This window comes from Canis lupus, chromosome 3 (assembly GCF_048164855.1).
Source record: "Canis lupus baileyi chromosome 3, mCanLup2.hap1, whole genome shotgun sequence".
NCBI classification, from domain to species: Eukaryota; Metazoa; Chordata; class Mammalia; order Carnivora; family Canidae; genus Canis; species Canis lupus.
Window position 1 is genome coordinate 56,461,713 of NC_132840.1, and position 17,214 is coordinate 56,478,926.

Sequence of the window (17,214 nt, forward strand, 5' to 3'; positions counted from 1 at the left end):
AAACACACAAACACCCAGACCATAGCAGGCCCCTCCATCTCCAACGGGACAGGCTGCAATGCCTCCCCAACTCCAAAGCTCACAGGGATTACTGTGTTTCGGGGCTGCTTTGGAGGCCCCGGACCCCTCTGAACCTCTGCTGGGGTTACTTGTCTCCACACCAAACGATAAAAAGGCTTAGAGCTAAGGGACTTGTGGAGTCTTTGTATTTGCTGGTCAGTGCTCTCATTTAGAATCTCCCTCCCTCCCCACACTTGAGGACCCTCCCAGCTGAGCCTCACTGCCTCTCCTGCTCCCTCCCTCTACTCCAGGAAGCCAACCTCTAGGAGCTGGTCTCATTTTCTTTCTTTCTTTTTTTTTTTTTAAGATTTTATTTGTTTATTTATTTATTTATCCATGAGAGATACAGAGAGAGAGAGAGAGAGAGGCAGAGACCCAGGCAGAGGGAGAAGCAGGCTCCATGCAGGGAGCCTGACGTGGGACTCTATGCCAGGTCTCCAGGATCACACCCTGGGCTGAAGGCAGCGCTAAACCACTGAGCCACCCAGGCTGCCCTGGTCTCATTTTCGATGCTTGCTTCCAAGAGAACTCAAGAGAAAATCTGGGTCCTAGGTACCTAGGTACCCTGCATGCCCTGGACCCTTCTTCCCCACCCATGTCTAATCTCCACTATTAATATGAAAAGGGGACTCCATTTTCTCTCCATCTTGACAGGCTGCCAGCTGTGTAAAGAAGCCCCATGGAAAAGAGGAGGGCTATACTTAGTTCAGAGTCATAGCTCCACTGGCCAGGGCTCAAAGGGGGACAGCCCCGTGACAGCCGCAGGGACCAGAACCCTTCAGAACCCTGCTGACCCACAGGGAAGGAGGCCCTCAGATCAAAGCCATGGGAGGCAGCCTCTTTAAACTCTTTTCTCCCTCCATGCAGATATCAGGCTGCTTTTCTAGTGGCCCTGAACCTGAACCCCCCTCCCTCCCCCCCCCCCCCCCAGTCTACCGAGGCCCTGCCAAAATAGAGGCAGAGCTACAAGAGCTTTAAACAGATGGGAGAAACGATCAGTCAGGCTTAGGACTCAAAGGGTGGCAAAGCAAGCTGGGTCGCCATGGTGATGGGCTTAATGGGAGAAAAACATTATTTGTTTTGCCACCCGGGGTGAAAACGGGGGGGGGGGGGGGGGGGGGGGGGGAACGGAGAGATCAAACCCTCTTCAGCGTGGCAGGAGCAAGGAGGAACACTCCAAGCGAGGAGGAAGGGGCTGAGAGAAAGCACTGGCTAGTGAGGTGAGCTCTTGGTACGTGGCAGGGGCAGGGGGAAAGAGTAAGAAAGAACAGGTCTAAGGCCGGCGAGGAGCAAAACACAGAAAAAGGACCCCAGCAACAGGCCTGAGATGCCACTGAGGCCCTGGCTTCTTACCCAGAAGCAACAGCCCTCGGACCCTCTCTAAACACAAAGGTTCTGCCTCCATGCTCCTCCCCAGCAGGTACCCACCAAGCTCCTCCTTGAGGGGCTCAGGCTCCACCTCAGGCTCCCCGGAAGGCAGCGTGGTCTCTGCAGCCTGTGAGGCCAGAGCAGCCTGGGCAGCTCTCTTGCGGGCCCCTCCACGGCTGCCACTGCCCCAGGCACTCACTTTCTGCTTCTTCTCAGCTTTGCTGGACATGGTGTGGGCAGAACCTGCGGACACGTGGGCAGTTGAGGGGCACACCCACAACCAGATCCACCCTCACCCGGCCCCCCACCCAGTACACTCAGTTCCTTGTGAATTCACAAACTGACTGAGACACTCCTCCCCCCAAGATCATCGTCTCATCTGGGGATACCCACACTCTGCTCCATGAGCCACAGAGGGTCTTGCAGACCTCACTCCTTCCCCTGGGGCAACCTGCTTTCTTCAGGGCATTGGGTCAAAAAACAACTGTCCCTCCAAGGCTTTAGGAATGAATGGAAGTGGAAGAGACGGTAGCCTGACAGACACCCCACTAAGGAGGGTTGAGGAGCCCCTGTCTCTGCCCAGAAGTGTGAGATCGGAAGATCATGAGGCAAAAATAAATAAATAAATAAATAAATAAATAAATAAATAAATAAATAAATGTACCAAGCTGAGGCGTGGTTGCACACGCCCTCAACCACCTTACCCCATGAGGGCCACAGGTGTGTGTGAGAGAAGGCCCAGGAGAGGTAAGACTGTCCCCAGCCTCCCCACCCTTTGTCCTTCTGTCCAGTCAATGAAGCACACCCAGATGATCTTCCTAGGTGGCTCCTGTCTTCCCAGCTTACTAACCTCTCTTACAGGGGGGAGGCATGATGAAACTCTCCTCCTACCCACACTAAAATGTGCAACCTCCCTAAGCAAAGAAAAACCCTATTTGTGACATGTCTCATTAGCTTTTCATGGCTGTGGGTGGGTAGGAACCTCCATCTGTGTGTACTGGAAAGGTCCCTTAGCATAGTTGATTGACTATGCTAACTCATCACGGAGACCAAGGTCAGCTGACTTCTGGTGCCCTGAGAACAGACTGGAAGAAGAAAGGAGAAAAAAGTCCCCCAAGGTGGAATTTCCAACTGTGTCTGGGGGAGAAGGCACTGGGGAAGGAGGAAGGCTCCGCAAAGTAGGCGCCCGGAGGCAGGAGCATCTCTGGCAGGCTCTCAGAATCCCAGGAGAGGGGGGCAAGGTGTGAGCGGCTGGGCATCCCTCCTTGATCCAGCTCCAGCTCGGCAGCCACCTGTGGCTTTCCTCCCTCGTCCCCACAAGCGCCCCAGGCATCGATCACAGGTTGTGAGCTTCCAATGTGAAGGATGTGTACTTTGCTCCAAGGAAACCAGTTCTAGGAGGCTGGCGCATCAATAAAACCAACTGTGGCAGCGCCGCGGGTCTCCAGAGAAGCGTCAGGCTGTGCCTCTTGCGGCCCTCGGAGCTTTCGCGGGCCAGGCCCGGAGCACTCGCCCCCCCAGGTCCACCACGGACCTGTCATCCACACCCAACCCTGACAGGCCCAGGGGACCGGCCCTGTCCTGCAGCGGCCTCCCGGGCGGCAGACTTGCCTACAACGGTCACAACGGCCCCCGCCCCCGCCACGCCTCGACCCCGACCGCCCCTTCTCCTCCCCTCCAAGTGCCCCTCAGCGCCCTCTGCCCCCGCCGCCCTCTGTCCCTCCACCACCACCACGGCCCCTTCCCACGTCTCCCTTTGTCCTCCCTGCCCCTGACACACACCTCACGACGCCGACCTCGTCCTCCCTAGGCCTGCTGGCCGGCCACTCCAGCTGCGAAGTGGCCCCGCGAGCCCCGCTCCCGCCCGCGCCGGCCACGCGTCGCCAAGGCAACCCGGCGCGGGGAGGGGCGAGCGGCGGGGGAGCGAGCCCGCGAGCCCGGCCCCCACGGCGCAGGCGCAGGCGAAGGGCAGCCCCAGCTCCGCCGCCGGGGCGCCCGACTCGGCCCGCCGGCGCCCCATTGGGCCCCTGGCCACAGGGCCGGCGAGTGGGGGGCCGGCCTCCGAGTCCCGCTGGCCGGGGCGGGGCGGGGGCGGCGTGTGGTCCGAGGACGGGCAAGACCGGCCGGGGCCCAGACTTCTAGCTGCCCTCCCTCGGGTCACCGGGACGGCCGGCCAGCCCCGCGCGTCCGACCCCGCGCCCGCGTCTGCGGGCCCGCTCCCCGCGCGTCCGGCAGGTGGCGCCCGGCGTCCCGCCTGCGGGGCCGGTCTGCGCCCTGGAAGGCGCTCCAGGATTTCGAGGCAGCCGCGGCCGCAGCTGGGTCCGGGGGAAAAAGCGGGGCTGGAGCACCCGTGCCCTGCCGCCCGTTCCCTCGTCTGCGCCCGGACCGGGGTCTCGGAGCACCGGGCTGCGCGGGGCGGGAGAGGCCAGGGAAGAACGGAACTGGAATTTAGGGGAACCTGGGGATCGGCTCTGGGAAGCGTCGCCCGTTTTGGGGGGAACGGGAGGCGGGGACTCCCTGGGGAAGGTGACCGGGCCGGGGAGGGGCTCGGTTCTCCGTGAGAACAAAGGCTGGGTCCTGGGCGAGCGGGGGGGGGGGGGGGGGCGGGGAGGGGGGCAGACCTCAGCGGGGGCTAGGGGGCGCTGCAGGCCGGGAGCCGCAGAGGGGGCGCCCGCGGCCCCGGGCTCTACCTGAGGCGGGAGGAGCTGAAGGGAGGAAGCGGGTCCGGGGGATGGGCAGGCACCCTCCCTGCTTCCATCAATAGTGCCTAATTAAGACAAAGCCCTCAGCGAGCCCACTGATTACATTTCCATGAGGAGCTAAATGGATGACATTTTCTTTGCTGGATCAGGAGGGGGAGAAGCTGGCACCTCCGTTCCCCCTCTTTCTGCGTGGTGTTCACACCTGACGGGTCTCTGATGCCAACCTGGCACAAGGCTCGGCTGTCTCAGGTGCTCCTAAAGGGCCCTGGGAGTCATCCACACCCAACACTAACCTCACCATCCCACCTGTCCTGATTTTCAGAACTGACACCCCCTGCCTTGGGGACCTCTCCCTACCCCCACCCCATTATCCTTTTTTTTTTTTTTTTTTTTTATTTATTTATGATAGTCACACACAGAGAGAGAGAGAGGCAGAGACGCAGGCAGAGGGAGAAGCAGGCTCCATGCACTGGGAGCCCGACATGGGACTCGATCCCAGGTCTCCAAACCGCTGCACCACCCAGGGATCCCCCACCCCATTATCCTTAAGGGAGGCGCATGGGCTCTGATTTGCGGTCCCCTGCCCAGACCAACGTCTTAGTGCCAACGTCCTAGTGCCGAAGACCACGATTGAAGTTGCCAGGGGTCCTGCCACACCCCAAACCAGCTGCACAGCAAGGCAAGGAGGGCTAAGTGATTCATCCTCTAACCAAACAGGCAGTGGGTGGCAGAGAGGTGACATGATTGGTCCGATCCCCCCAGGGAAAGATCCCCAAAGGAGTGAAGATTTGTGGGGAGGTATGAGGGGGGCTTCCACCGCAGGGCTCATTGGCTCTCTCAGAAGAGGAAGGTGGTGTGGACCCCATTTCTGACCACCCCCTACCCTTGGCTGTGCTTGGAGATCCCAGCCCCCTACATTATGCTAAATAGGTAATCAAACATCTTGCTTTGCTAATTACTGCTCAATCCGATTAAACACTGCTGAAGCTCATCAACAGAGGTGGAGGTAGGGGGAAGGGGTGAAGGGAAAGCAACCACAGCTGTGATGGGGGGGTCCTGTCCCCAGGGACTCCAGGGGATGGCCGAGCAACAGCCAGGACACCAAGGCACAATACCTCCCAAAGGAAAGGGACAGAAGAGTTGTACCTGGGTGCAGGACCCTTACCCTTCCTGCACCCCCAGCCTCAGAACCTTCCCTCCTCCCAGACCTTCATTACCCTCAGAACCCAGGCATCCGGCTATTCCCACAGCTCCCCGTGCACACCCCTGTCCCAGATTTAATAAGTTCTGTTCTCTCACTGTCAATATTTGATGTCTCAGAGCCATCTCCACGGAGAGAGGGGGACTCTTTCCTTGCCTCCCCCCTACCTTGGCCGTCTGTCTTTTGCCCACCCCAGTCTCTGGGAGCCGAACCTTCTCTAACTAGCTGACTTAATGAAATGATATTAAAGTCTTAAGCAACTCCCAAAGAATGGTTGTTATGGTGAAGGGAGTGGGCAGGACGCCTGGGTCCCTGAGGGGAGCAGGGGCCAAGGAGAGGGAAGACTGAGCCAGAGTCTCCCCAGTGGGGAGCAGCAGATTTGGGGTGAGCTGGCGGCTGGACCTCTGGATCTTGGCGGGAAGCAGGGAATGAGGGCTGGGGGCCCAGAGAAGATGGGAAGAGAGGACATTCAGGGAGTGGGGTCTCAGCCTGTTGTCCAGAGCATCCGTCAGGGATGGAGAGGCCAACGAGGGAGGGTGGGGGGGGACAGGGCCTCAGTGCCAGCAACCTCCTACTGACTGTGCCCTGGGCTGTCCCGTGAGAACCAGAGGAGAGTCTCCTTCAGCCCTGACTCATCCTTCTTCCCCCCTCTTCCCCCAGCAGACCCCCACAGGTGATTTGTAGCTGATGCCCTCACAATGCTTGGGGCCAGGAGAGAGTCAGTCTATGACACGAAGAGCCAAGAGCTTCCAGGAGAGAAGAAAATGAACAGAGGCCAAGAGATGGGAAGCCAAGGACCCCACACACACAATTCCCCCCACCCATCCCCATCTCACTCCCCTGGGGACCCTGGCCCAGCCCCAGTCCCCTTGGGGTGGTGGGAATCCAAGGACATTTGGCTGGGGCTGATTGATGAGGGAGGAGGCAGCCACGGGCACTGGGGCTGCTGTTTGCTGAGCACACAGATTCCTCCCCATTCACCAGCTGCCACCCCCAGAGGCTGCTCAGTCTCACCGCCACCACCAGCAGCACCAGCCATGGAGCTGGAGGGAGCTGGTGCCTGAGTTTCCAAGGGCACTGGGAGAAGAGGGAGAACCAGGACCCCAAATGCTTCAATGCCCCATGGAAAGCAGGGGTCCCTGGGACCTGGTCCCTGTGAGACCTGCCTTTAGGACTCTGCCTTCCCTGCTCCCTCCCAGACGTCTCCGGTGTCCACTCCTTTCCCAGCTGTCCCCAGTGCTCTGAGCCTATCCCAGCCAGCCCCCTGCCTCCAGACTGCCCTGCGGCATTTCTCCTGGCCTGCCTACAGATCTTGAGACTCACCCTACTGTCAGGGGGTGCCCTGTGTTCACGATTCCCCAAAAAGCCACTTAGGAAGCCCCATTTTTCGTTCTAAGAGGAATTCCACGTACCATGTCGACCATTCCCCATCAGAAATTCCCACTGCAGCTCTACACTCCTTTCCTTAAAAGCCCTCAACGTAACCCTGCTACACACACACACACACACACACACACATCAATCTCATTCATATCCTGCAAAGCATGAGTCTCTGCAGCTCACGCCCCAGGAGAGCCTCTGCTGTGGGGGCAGCTTTAGCACCTGTGATCCCCAGTTCCCCTGGTTTCTTTACTTCCTCTTTGCCTGCCCATTCTAGATGCTGTACCATAGCCCCCACAAAAACCTCAAAGCCTCGTCCTTGCCCTCCCAGAGCTTAAAACGTAGTTGAGGAAAACATAACTCACACACAACACACAAAGCAAAGAAAAGCAAGACCAAGTTAGACCAAGTTCTTCATTGTAGGCTCTGGACCTTAAGAGACTTGCTTCCCTCCAGACCGAGGCTGAGGCAGAATGGGACACATCTGGGGCGCATCTGGGGCTTCCACAAGGTTGTGAGATTCTTCTCGCTCTTCCCAAACACACCCAGAGGTCACCTCCGTGCTTTGCACTTGCTGTTCCCTCTGCCAGGGCATGCCCTTCCCACAGTGCAGGCCTTTGTCTGCATCACTCAGGGTCTGACCCAAATGAGCTCCTCGTCTGAAGCATCTCCCTCTTACTCTCCACCCTCTTCGTCCCATTACTCTGTTTGGTGTCTATCACTTGTCCTTGCCTGAAACTTTATTGGCTTGTCCCCCACCAACACATGGACTTCGTGCCAACCAGGGATGTGGCTGCATTTACTCTATATTCCCAGGAGCCCGACAAGCTACAAAGTAGACAACTTAATAGAATGTTGAGCGAATATATATGTGAACTCCCTCCAAAAAAAAGAATGTCATCCCACCCGTGTGCATTGTGTTGTCGTTGTTCCCCAGGGAACATGTTGGCGTATTTGTACCCAGAAGGAGCATGGGGTGGCATGTGTTGTTCTGTGTGGAGGTCACCAGTGCCTTCACAGAGCCTGAGAGCGACACAAGCTACCACACATTGGGGGGGGGGGGGCAAGCTGCAAGGCTTACGTTGTCAGTGTGTGCCTGTTTTGTGGGGGGAGCCCAGAGACGCCTGGGCTCCGAGGGAGTGTGTCGTGGGGTGCTCTGCAGACTACACTGCTCCTCGCCCCAGCTGTGCATCTGTCCCCAGGTGTCTTCCTGTCTCTCAGCGTGTTCTGATGTCTTGGCTGCTTTGGCGAGCTGTTTGTCACCGAGACTATTTATCCCACTTCTCTTCCCTCTTGTCTCTCCACCTGTGCTTCTAGATGTATTTAGGGGGGCCGTTCTCCCCGGGCTCCCTGGCCCCCTCACCACACACAGCCCTGCCCCAGTCTTGAACCCCTCCCTTTCTCACTGGGCCCTGTTGCTGGGCTCTGGGTTGCCATAGTGACGGTTGCCAAGTCCCTGAGGCTGATAGCCAGCGATGGGGCTGTCGGCTCCATCCACGCGGGAGGCTGAGGGGGGCTTCCCATTGTGTGGAGAAGGGGATGTTGCCATGACAACCAACCCCCACTAAGGGGCAGGGACCAGCCCTCCCACCCCCCTCAAGCCTCCGCACCTCTGGCTGCTCCGGGCGGGCTCAGGAGGACAGGAGTAAATTCCAGACAGCCCAGCACCTGGCCTCAGTTTGCAGCTCCCCTCCTAGAGCGCCTGTACCTCCTGGGGAGGGGGGGGCCCGGCGGGGGGCGGGGGGTGGCGTCTTGCTGGGACAGGGGGAGGAGGAGGGGTCCCATTGGACAGAGTGGGGCAGGAGGACCCCTTGACCCCCAGGCAGATGGGAGACAGCGGGAGGGGACCTAAAGTCAGGGGAGAGGCAGGCAGGGCAGAGGTTGTGACCCCTGCCGAATGGCTAGGGCGATGCTCCTGACGGCTGCTTTTGTGGCTGGAGAATGGGGCTGAGTCTAGGTGGCTGGGCACCCAGGATTTTTAGGGAAGAGCCTGGGTTATGGGCACACAGGGAGGCATGGGGCAGGCAGCGAGTCTTCTGGGGAGTCCCACCACTTCTCCTCACACTGGTCCCCAACAGCAAAACTCTCCAAGTCAGGGGTGCCTTGGGCAGGGGCAAGTATACCCCAGGTTATACTGGGGTAGGGAGAGGGAAGAAGAAGGGGACAAACTAGGCCTGCCACAGCTATGGCAGTCACCCTAGCTGACTTGAACCCACTCTATTCCTGACTGCGACTTGCCTCGCTCATCCCTGGTGCTTTGGTTTAGCAACAGACACATGTGAACATATATTAACCAATGTCCCCACTGGGTGCATTGGCAACTCCTGCTCCTGGCCAGGTTCCCCCCTCCATCCCCGGGAAGTGGCTGCCTTCCTCAGCCTTCCCACCCAGCCCATGTATCCCCAGGTGCTGCCCACCTCACCCCTCCAACCTAGCCGGCTCCCTACACTTCCCCTTGGCCCCATGTGATCCAACTCTCAGCTTGAAAGCCAGTCTACCCATGCGTCCTCTGTCCCAACTCACGCCTAGTCAGCCTACCCATCCCTCCTCTGTCCCAACTCATGCCTAGTCAGTCTATCCATGTGTCCTCTGTCCCAACTCATGCCCTGTCAGTCTACCTATCTGTCCTCTGTCCCAGCTCATACCCACCCAGTCATTCTCCAGCCTTCTTATCAACTTTTGAAGTCTTTTATTCTTTTTTTTTTTTTTTTTTTTTTTGGTTTTTGTTGTTCAAATTTCCCTTTTACAGTAAAACTACTGAGGTGACGGCCATCACCCGCCACCTCCCCCATGGCAATATCAACTTCCTGTCCTCTGGAAGGAGTGATTAGCAAAATCAGGAAGGAGCTGGGAGCTACAGTACCAGAGAGATGATTTGACCTCTGGTGGACAAAGTAACCATCTTGGCTGGTGATTGAGGTGGCCGACTTGGTGCCCAAGGGCAGCTCTGATCTAATGGAACAGAGCTAGGAGGAAAAAGAAGGCAACACCCGATTTGTGCACTACAGGGCAGGTAGAGGTATGAGCTGGTCACCATGGAAACGGTGGCGGTTGCTAAGTACCACCGGCAGCTAGACCAGTCAGTAGGCCACCATTTTGGTCACTAAGAAGGGAGCTGTGTTGAGTTTGAAGGGACGAGGAAGTGGACGATGTGATGGACAAGACAGCCCTCTGGGTTACTGGGGACAACATGTGGGTTCTCGATAGTCCTGTTGATTGACAGAGGTTATACTGGGGTAGGGAGAGGGAAGAAGAAGGGGACAAACTAGGCCTGCCACAGCTATGGCAGTCACCCTAGCTGTCCTAAAAGCAGCAGAGGGAACGGGGAAGGGAGATCCCGGGAAGTGCCACTGAAGACTAGGAAAATCCTCCTCAGTCCACCCTGTCTTCTTACAGCCAGTAAGTTCCAGCTTCCTCCTGCAACAGGAAGTCCTTCCTGTCCCCCCCCCCCACCGCCCCAACTTCTCCACAGAGTAAGAACCAGCCACCAGAGCACCCTCTCCCTTCCCAACCCCGCCCCCCAGACTAAGCCACTTCAATTTCCAGCCAGACCACTTCCTCTTTCAGAAGCGCTACTTCCTGTCCTGGATGAAGGCACTTCCAGTGCCCGCTGCACTGCTTCCGCCACTTGCCAGGCCACTTCTGTCCAGGCCCGGTCACTTCTTGTCTGGAGCCAGTCACTTCCTGTCCCAAGTGGCCCATTCAGTGTCAGACCAAAATCTGCGCACTGTGTGTGTCCCAACTAGTTCATATCTTGCTGCTGGCCACTGACAAAACAGGACACCTCTTCTCCTGGCAGCTGTCATGACCCAACCACCCCAGAGGGCTGGAGTAGGTAGAGGCCTGGGGCAGGGCGGAGAAGGAGGCCCTGCCGCCCATGCCCAGAGCTGGGGTGCAGCACCAGAGCCAGAGCCTTCCCCGCGAGGCCCGCATTTTTGGCAGACTGAGGGGAGCAGTTGGTAAGAGAGGTCAGAAGAGGGAGCTGAGGGGAGAATGCTTGCACCTCCCCCCAACCCACCCAGGGAGATGGGAGAGGCCTAGGGAGAGGCCTAGGATAAGAAGCCGAGAGGGTAAGAGGAGCCGGTAAGAGGAGCCTCGGGAGGGGACTGCTAGGGAAGAGGAACAGACCTAGAGACAGGAGAGGGAGAGAGAGACAGAGAGAGAATAAGAGAGAGAAAAGAAAAAGAAGAGAAAAACAGTGAGAGGCAGAAAGGAAGAGATGCCAACCAAAAGACAGACAGTCCCCGCCCCTAGATCTGGGTTTGTGAGGGGCACATGGGGACCAGGGATGGGGGGTGGTTCGCTGGGTCAGAGCAGGAGGCTGAGTCTCTGCGGGGGCACAAGGGGGAGGAGCCAACCAAGGGCAGGAGTCTCAAGGAATCCTACAAGTGAGGAAGGGAATGACAGCAGCAGGAACACAGGAGCTGATGGGGCAGAGGGGCCGAGGGGATGCTAGAGGTGTCCCTCCAACCGTGACTCACACTGGAGGAGCACCCCCGAGAAGGGCTGGATTCAAGAGAGCCAGGTGGGAGAGAGCCCTCATACCTTGTAGTAGATGTTGGGAGGGCTCTGAGGGGGCCCATCCTGCACGATGTACACAGGATGCCCATAGTCACCGCTCACCTTCTCATAGTGGGGGCAGAAGGGGGGGTCTGCAGCCCCACCGCCCCGCAGAGCTATCCCTAGCTCCCCAGGCTCAGCCTCCCGAGGCCCCATGCCACTTCCGCTGCCCAGGCCCAGAGACCCTCCCCTCCCGAAGGAGCCAGGACCAGGGTGGCGACTCTCCGAAGGCTTGGCCCGCCGTCTCCGCCAACACATGGCACCCCCAGCCCCTGCCACGCCCAGCAAGAGCAGCGCCAGCCCCCCCGCTGCCCCGGCCACCGCGGGCATGCTGGGAGGGGGCAGGGGGCCTTCAGCACCCCGGGAGGTTGCATTGCTGGTGGGGTCACCTGGCAGGGAAGGGGTGGAGGAGGAAAGAGGGGAGGGGCTGAAGGAGCCACCGGGGCATCCAAACACCCAGCCTTGGGGGGTCCCCATGGGCTTCCCCAGCAGTGCCCAAGCCCTCCCGGGCACCCCACCTTCCCTTCCCCTCCAATCCCACTCAGAATCCAGGTGTGTCCAGCCCTTCAGCTGGGTGCTGAGTAGTCTTCCCCACTCCTCTGACAGTACTGATTGAAGCACTGGCTGGGCTAATTAGTTCTAATTGAGTCTTTTCCTCATTTGACTTCCACTCCCCTCCCACCCTCCCATCCTCACTTCTCTTTCCTGTATCGACCCCCCACCCCTCACCCCACAAAACTGAAGGCAGAGGGAGAGGGCGAAGGCAGGGCAGCTGGGGTCTGAGAGCAGAGGAGGTGTGGGGAGTGCGGGGAAGGCAGGAGGCTGGACCCCTAGCTCCTACCTGGCATGTTGTCCTTCCCAGGCTCCAGGCCGTGGGCCGCCCCCCGGTCTCTCTCCATGGGCATTTCAGACACAGGCTTCCTGGGGGCCGCCCCTCCCCGGGGACCTGGAGATGGTGAAGACCCAAGACAGAGGGGCTAAAGACAGCAGCCCCCTGAGCATGCCTGTGCAGCTCCAACCCCAGAACCCCCACTCACTTTGTCCCACTCGGAGAAGCACCTTCATGCCTCTGGTGAGGCACACGCCTCCCTGCAAGCTCTCCAGGCCTTCCCGGGTCCCATCCGACGTGGCTGAGGGAGGAGAGCCAGAGGGAGAAGTTGGCAGCCCAGAGCCCAGCCCCTGTTCCATTCCAACCCCGTCCCCAGCCCTGCTGACACCCAGGGGGAGGGTATCATGGCGCTCTCTCTCTCTCTCTCTCTCTCTCTCTCTCTCTCTCTCTCTCGGCCCCTCTGCCCTCAATCTCGGGAGCACCTCCCCAGGGGCCCTGCCCTCTGCCCAGCAGTACCAATTATGTAGTAATCGTGGTGCGAGCGGAACTCATGGCCCCAGAGGTTAGGGCTATACTCCTGGAACTTGATGGTGAAGCGCAAATCCAGGTCTGGCCGGTCACAAGTGAGAAGCAGGTTTGGGGCAGGAGGTGCCTCACAGCGCCGGCCCTGGGCCCCCCCTACCAGGTACAGCTTGTAGAACTCATAATTAGGAGAGGAGTGGGGGCCAGGAGGCCGGGCTCGGGGGCAGAGCAAGTCTAGCCGGTCCCCGATCTGAGGGTAGAGCACATAGCCACCCTCCGCCTGGAACCTGTCAAGAGGAGGGCAAGGTGGACAAGGAGAGTTGTCAGAGGTCTGGCCCCCAGACCTTGGTCTCCCTCACCCCACATCCCTGCAGGACAGCCTTCGTCAGAGGGCAAAGTCTTGTTCTGACAGGGCAGGCACTAAGGACTCAGAAGCAGCAGGAAGCCAGGCTCAGAGGTCTCCAGCCCCAAATGTACTCTCCAGCCCGCCCTCACCACATGCACACTGCCATCTCTCGCTCCATCACTAGCCCCGTTGCCATGGCAACAGGATGCCAGTTACCAAGGAGCTGGCCTCTCTGGAACCACACAGCCCACCCATCCCAGGTGATTTCACTATACCACGGCAGTCAACCATGGGGGCAGAGCCTCCCCTCCCCCAGGCCACCATTGAATTTGAGGGGTTTCAGGGCAAAGGAGAGGTGAGGAGCAGGGCAGGGGGCCAGTGTGGAGGGGAATCCAGACCAGTGTCCCAAGTTAGCCAGGCGATGTGACAGGAGTTAAACGCCTGGTCAGGCAGTGGCCCTCCATGAGGCTAATGGGGAGCAGGGTCTGGGGGCCAGCTGCCCCAGACATCTCCCTGTTGCTCAGCAGCCCTCCTGCCCTGGGGCTCAAGACTTCCCAGGAAAAGTGCCCTATTGCTCCAGAACTGAAGGAGCTGACTCTCTTAACCACAGCCTCTGCAAGCCCACACCTCCCTCTGCCCAGGTAGCCATCAGCCTGGTGCAGCCACTACTTACTTGCCCATGACAGCAGCCCCTCCCTGTGCATCGACGGGGACAGGGACTGCTACTCAGTATCTTCCCAGACTCCCACATGACCCATTTTTCCCCCACCTCCCAGAGAGCCCCAGAACACCCTATGTCCCTTTTCTCAACCCTATAAGAATAAACCTAACTTAGATCCTCCTGGTTCCCCCTGACACTCAAACTGTAGCTGGGAGTTGGTGTAGGAGACTGAGAAAAGACATTTGAGATTATACCCAGAGACATAGCAGAGAGACAGGGAGTCTGGGACGTCAAGAGAAGACAAACAATGATCCTAGTTCTCCTTTAATGAGCATATAATACCTTCAAACACTTTACCTCTCTAATCCTCATAAAAGGTGTGAGGATTGAGGATACAGACTTAGAAAAGTTAAGTGGCTGCCCAAGGCCATGGAGCTGAAAGCAGCAGAGCCAGAGCTCGGACCAAGATCCAGGCTGTAGTGGGCTCCAAAGCCCACCCCCTTCCGGCGGCCTCACACAGCCTCCCCAGGGAAGGGGGGAAGTTTGCAAACCATAGAACTCTTTTGCTAACGCAAAGCGGGCTCTGCATGGAGGCCAGGGACCTAGATGACCTCCCAAGGGTTCTGTCCTACCCCGCGTGACTTGAAGTTTCGTGTGACCCCTGGCCTTTTTTTTCAGAGCAAAGCAAGCATGCTGGGGAACAGAGGGTCTGATGGAAGAGTTTGCAGCAAAGATGGGGGAGGGAGTCACAGGAGTCCCGGGGACTCTAGATGCAAGAGAGAAAGAAGGGGTTCCAGGTTTCTTCCAGAAAAAAGAAAAAAAGAAAAAGAAAAAGAAAAAAAGTCTCCAAGCCAGGAAGGCAGGTACATCTTCTGGTGGGGAGCTCCATCTGCCAAGGGCTCACTGACCCTCTGGCTGTGGGCAAGAGTTAGGGGGCAGACGGTGAGGAGAGAGTCCAGAAGCCCTGCCTGAGCTGCCGGGCGGGCGGGGGCGGGGGGGGGGGGACGCCCGGAGCCCCCTTCCCGCCCCTCATCTCTGCCGCCAGGTCCCTTCTGGGGAGGGAGGCACCCTGCCCTTTCCCTCTGCGCTCAGCGGCACCCACTCAGCGGCTCTCCTGAGAGCTGACATTAACCAGGCTCCCTTCAAGCCCAGCCCCCCCCCCCCCCCCAGGACACAAGTCCCTCAGCAACCCAAATAACCGCTCCACTACCCTCCCGGCGGCGACCCCTGAACTTTCCGCTCCTCGCCCCTGTGGGGTCCTTCCAACTCCCGACACATGGTTGTCGCCACCCACAGCCAGCTCTGACTGTCTGTGACCCAGGAGTCTGGCTCCCAAGATCACCTCTGTCTTGTTACCATCAGCTCGTTTCGCAGCTCCTGCACCCTCCCTCCCTCTGGCCTCCTCCGGGCTCCGAGAGCCAGCCCCCCTCCCCAAATCCCCACAGCGCCCCTGCTCCCCGCCCGAGGGGTGTGGGGTCGCCCCAACCCGGGGCCGCTCACCTCTTATTTGCCGAATTCCAGTAGACAGGCTCCAGGCTGAGCCCAGACACCAGCCCCAGGGCGCCGAGCAGCAGTAGGGCCCCGACTCGCACGCCCCCTGGCCCAGAACGCAGGGCCCCCATGACCCCGCCGAGGCCTGGGGGGGCGGGGCACCAACTCCCCCAAAGTCGCTTGCCCCTGCGGTGGCTGCCGCGGCGGGCCCCGGCGACACGGCCGCGACCACCCCGGCGGCGGCCGCCCCCCGCTCCCACACGGACCCGCTTCCTGCTCTGCCCGCGCCCCCGCCGCGGAGCGCTCAGCCCGCGAGAGCCCTTCCTGGGGCCGCCTGCGGGCGCCCGACGCCCCCGGCCCGCGCTCCGGTTCCCCGGGATCGCAGGGCCGGCCTAAGTGGGGGACTGGGGCGGCCGGGGGCCGGGCGGGGGCGGCATGGGGCGCCGGCCCACGGAGCGAGGGAGGGGCGCGAGCCGGAGCCCCAGCCTCGCCGGGATTGAGGGCAGCGGGCTCGGGGAGGAAACCAGTGCCGAGCCCGGGCGGGGGGAGTTAAAGGAGTGGCGGGGAGGGGGAGAGGATGGCGGAGGGAAAAGCCGGAGCTGGAGCCGGCGTCGGAGCGGGCGGCAGAGCCCGCAGCCCACGCCCCCCGCACCTCCCTCACCTCGCGCACCTCCCGCGCGCCCTGCCGCCGCCCCTTCCCCGCGCCGCGCCCCCTCGACCCCGCGCCCCTTTGTCCCGGCCACCCCCGCCCTACCCCGCCCCCGCGCCACCTCCCCGCTGCTGCTGCCGCCGCCGCCGCGTCTGCCCTCCGGCCCGCGGACCGCCGGGGCAGCTGGAACCTTCCGCGCCCAGATCCAGAAAGGCGCTCGCCCTCGCCGCCCCAGGAGCCCAGCCCCTCCGGCTCCCGCAGCCTCCGCCCCCCTCCGGCCCCCCCACCCCAGCCCGGAACGCCGCCGCAGCTCCCGGCAGGTCTGGAGAGGATAGTGATAACCTTGAAGGCTCCGCACTTTACAAAGTGGGTTGAGTTGGTCGTCACGACTACCTGTGTGCAGTGGGAGGGGCAGAGCTTTGGGGTCCCCAAGGTAGGGATGCAAGCTCTGAGGCACGGGGTGGGGCGCGCGGGGCCGACACCGGCCCAAGGTCACGCGGGCGAGCCCCGAACCCCAACCTGGGGCGCCGGCCTCCTCCTGTCCCGCTACCTGGGACCGGTGAGAGGCAAGAGTTCGGGGCGTGAACTGGGGCCCAGGCTGCCAGGCGGCGGGGAGAGCCGGCCTGGAGAGGAAAAGGAGTACCTACGGCCCCAAACCCACAGCAGCCGGAAGGGCTGTTTCCAATTATCCTGGGGGAAGGGAGGAGGATTTGCCTCTTCGGGTGTAACCCTCCTTTCGGCACCTCTGGGCAGAGGTGACATTCCTCCCCGCCTCGGGGGCCTCCCATCCCTGCCTCCTGCCTCCTGACGGGGAGGTCCCACGTCTAGGCCCCTGCCCACGGTCCCTTCTGAGCCCCCTTCTCAGTCTGGCAAGGCTGGGGGTGGGGAGCAGCCACTGCTGGAAATAACACAGTCGCCCCCCACCCCCAAAGCAAGTACATAAATGGAGAAACAAGACCAGTGACAGCTGCCCAGGGAGACGCTCCCGCCCTGGTCCTGCATCTAGCGGGAATACAGAAGGTGACGTCTGTGGCTTCTCGGCACCTTTACTCTCTCATGTGTGTCCTTGACTCTGGCGACTCAGTCGCCTGCATCCTGGGGGAGTCCAGGGGAAGAGAGGCGGGTGCTCCCGCTCCTCTTCCCCCAGAGCTGAGTAATGATGGTCCCTCTGCTGCTGGGTGATGGTAAATAGTGTGTTGCGCGTGTGAGCGGGTGTCTTGTCTGTCACCGTCTGCACGGTCTCACGCAGTCACACCCGACAGTCTGACACACAGCGCCTGCCACTCCCGCTCAGCCACGCTCACCCTGACCCCTGCCGCCCCCACCTTGGGAGTGAGATTTCAAACAGGTTCCCCCCTTCAGTTTACCGAGTTGCCTAGCAACCCGCCAGTCAATGGCACGAAGCCCCACCCCCACTCGCTTGACTTCACACCAAGTTCAGCCGC

At 60.3% G+C, this 17,214-nt stretch overlaps 2 protein-coding genes across 6 annotated transcripts in view; both read right to left on the minus strand.

The window, feature by feature from the left end:
- The window catches only part of DNAH2 (dynein axonemal heavy chain 2), an 87,606-nt gene extending 84,284 nt beyond the window's left edge, over nt 1-3,322 (minus strand). For all 4 annotated transcript variants that reach the window (XR_012028417.1, XM_072821279.1, XM_072821278.1 and 1 more), the window contains exons 1-2: nt 3,211-3,322; nt 1,489-1,671 (exon numbers count right to left, since the gene is read on the minus strand). Coding sequence is in view for 3 of the 4 variants with exons in the window: in XM_072821279.1 (XP_072677380.1) it covers nt 1,489-1,657 (169 nt within the window). In the remaining variant the exon portion in view is untranslated. The remainder of the gene's footprint in view (nt 1-1,488; nt 1,672-3,210) is intronic.
- Nucleotides 3,323-9,377: 6,055 nt separating this feature from the next.
- EFNB3 (ephrin B3) lies at nt 9,378-15,405 on the minus strand. 2 transcript variants are annotated; one of them, XM_072821324.1, is made up of 5 exons: nt 15,130-15,405; nt 12,617-12,909; nt 12,309-12,401; nt 12,113-12,217; nt 9,378-11,660 (listed from the first exon to the last, which is right to left on the minus strand). In XM_072821324.1, the coding sequence occupies exons 1-5, from the start codon at nt 15,249-15,251 to the stop codon at nt 11,251-11,253; spliced, it is 1,023 nt and encodes a 340-aa protein (XP_072677425.1). In that variant the 5' UTR covers nt 15,252-15,405; the 3' UTR covers nt 9,378-11,250. The 2 variants fall into 2 exon arrangements, with proteins under 2 accessions (XP_072677425.1, XP_072677424.1); XM_072821323.1 differs by having other exon boundaries at nt 9,378-10,839; nt 15,130-15,370.
- Between the last annotated feature and the right edge of the window lie 1,809 nt (nt 15,406-17,214).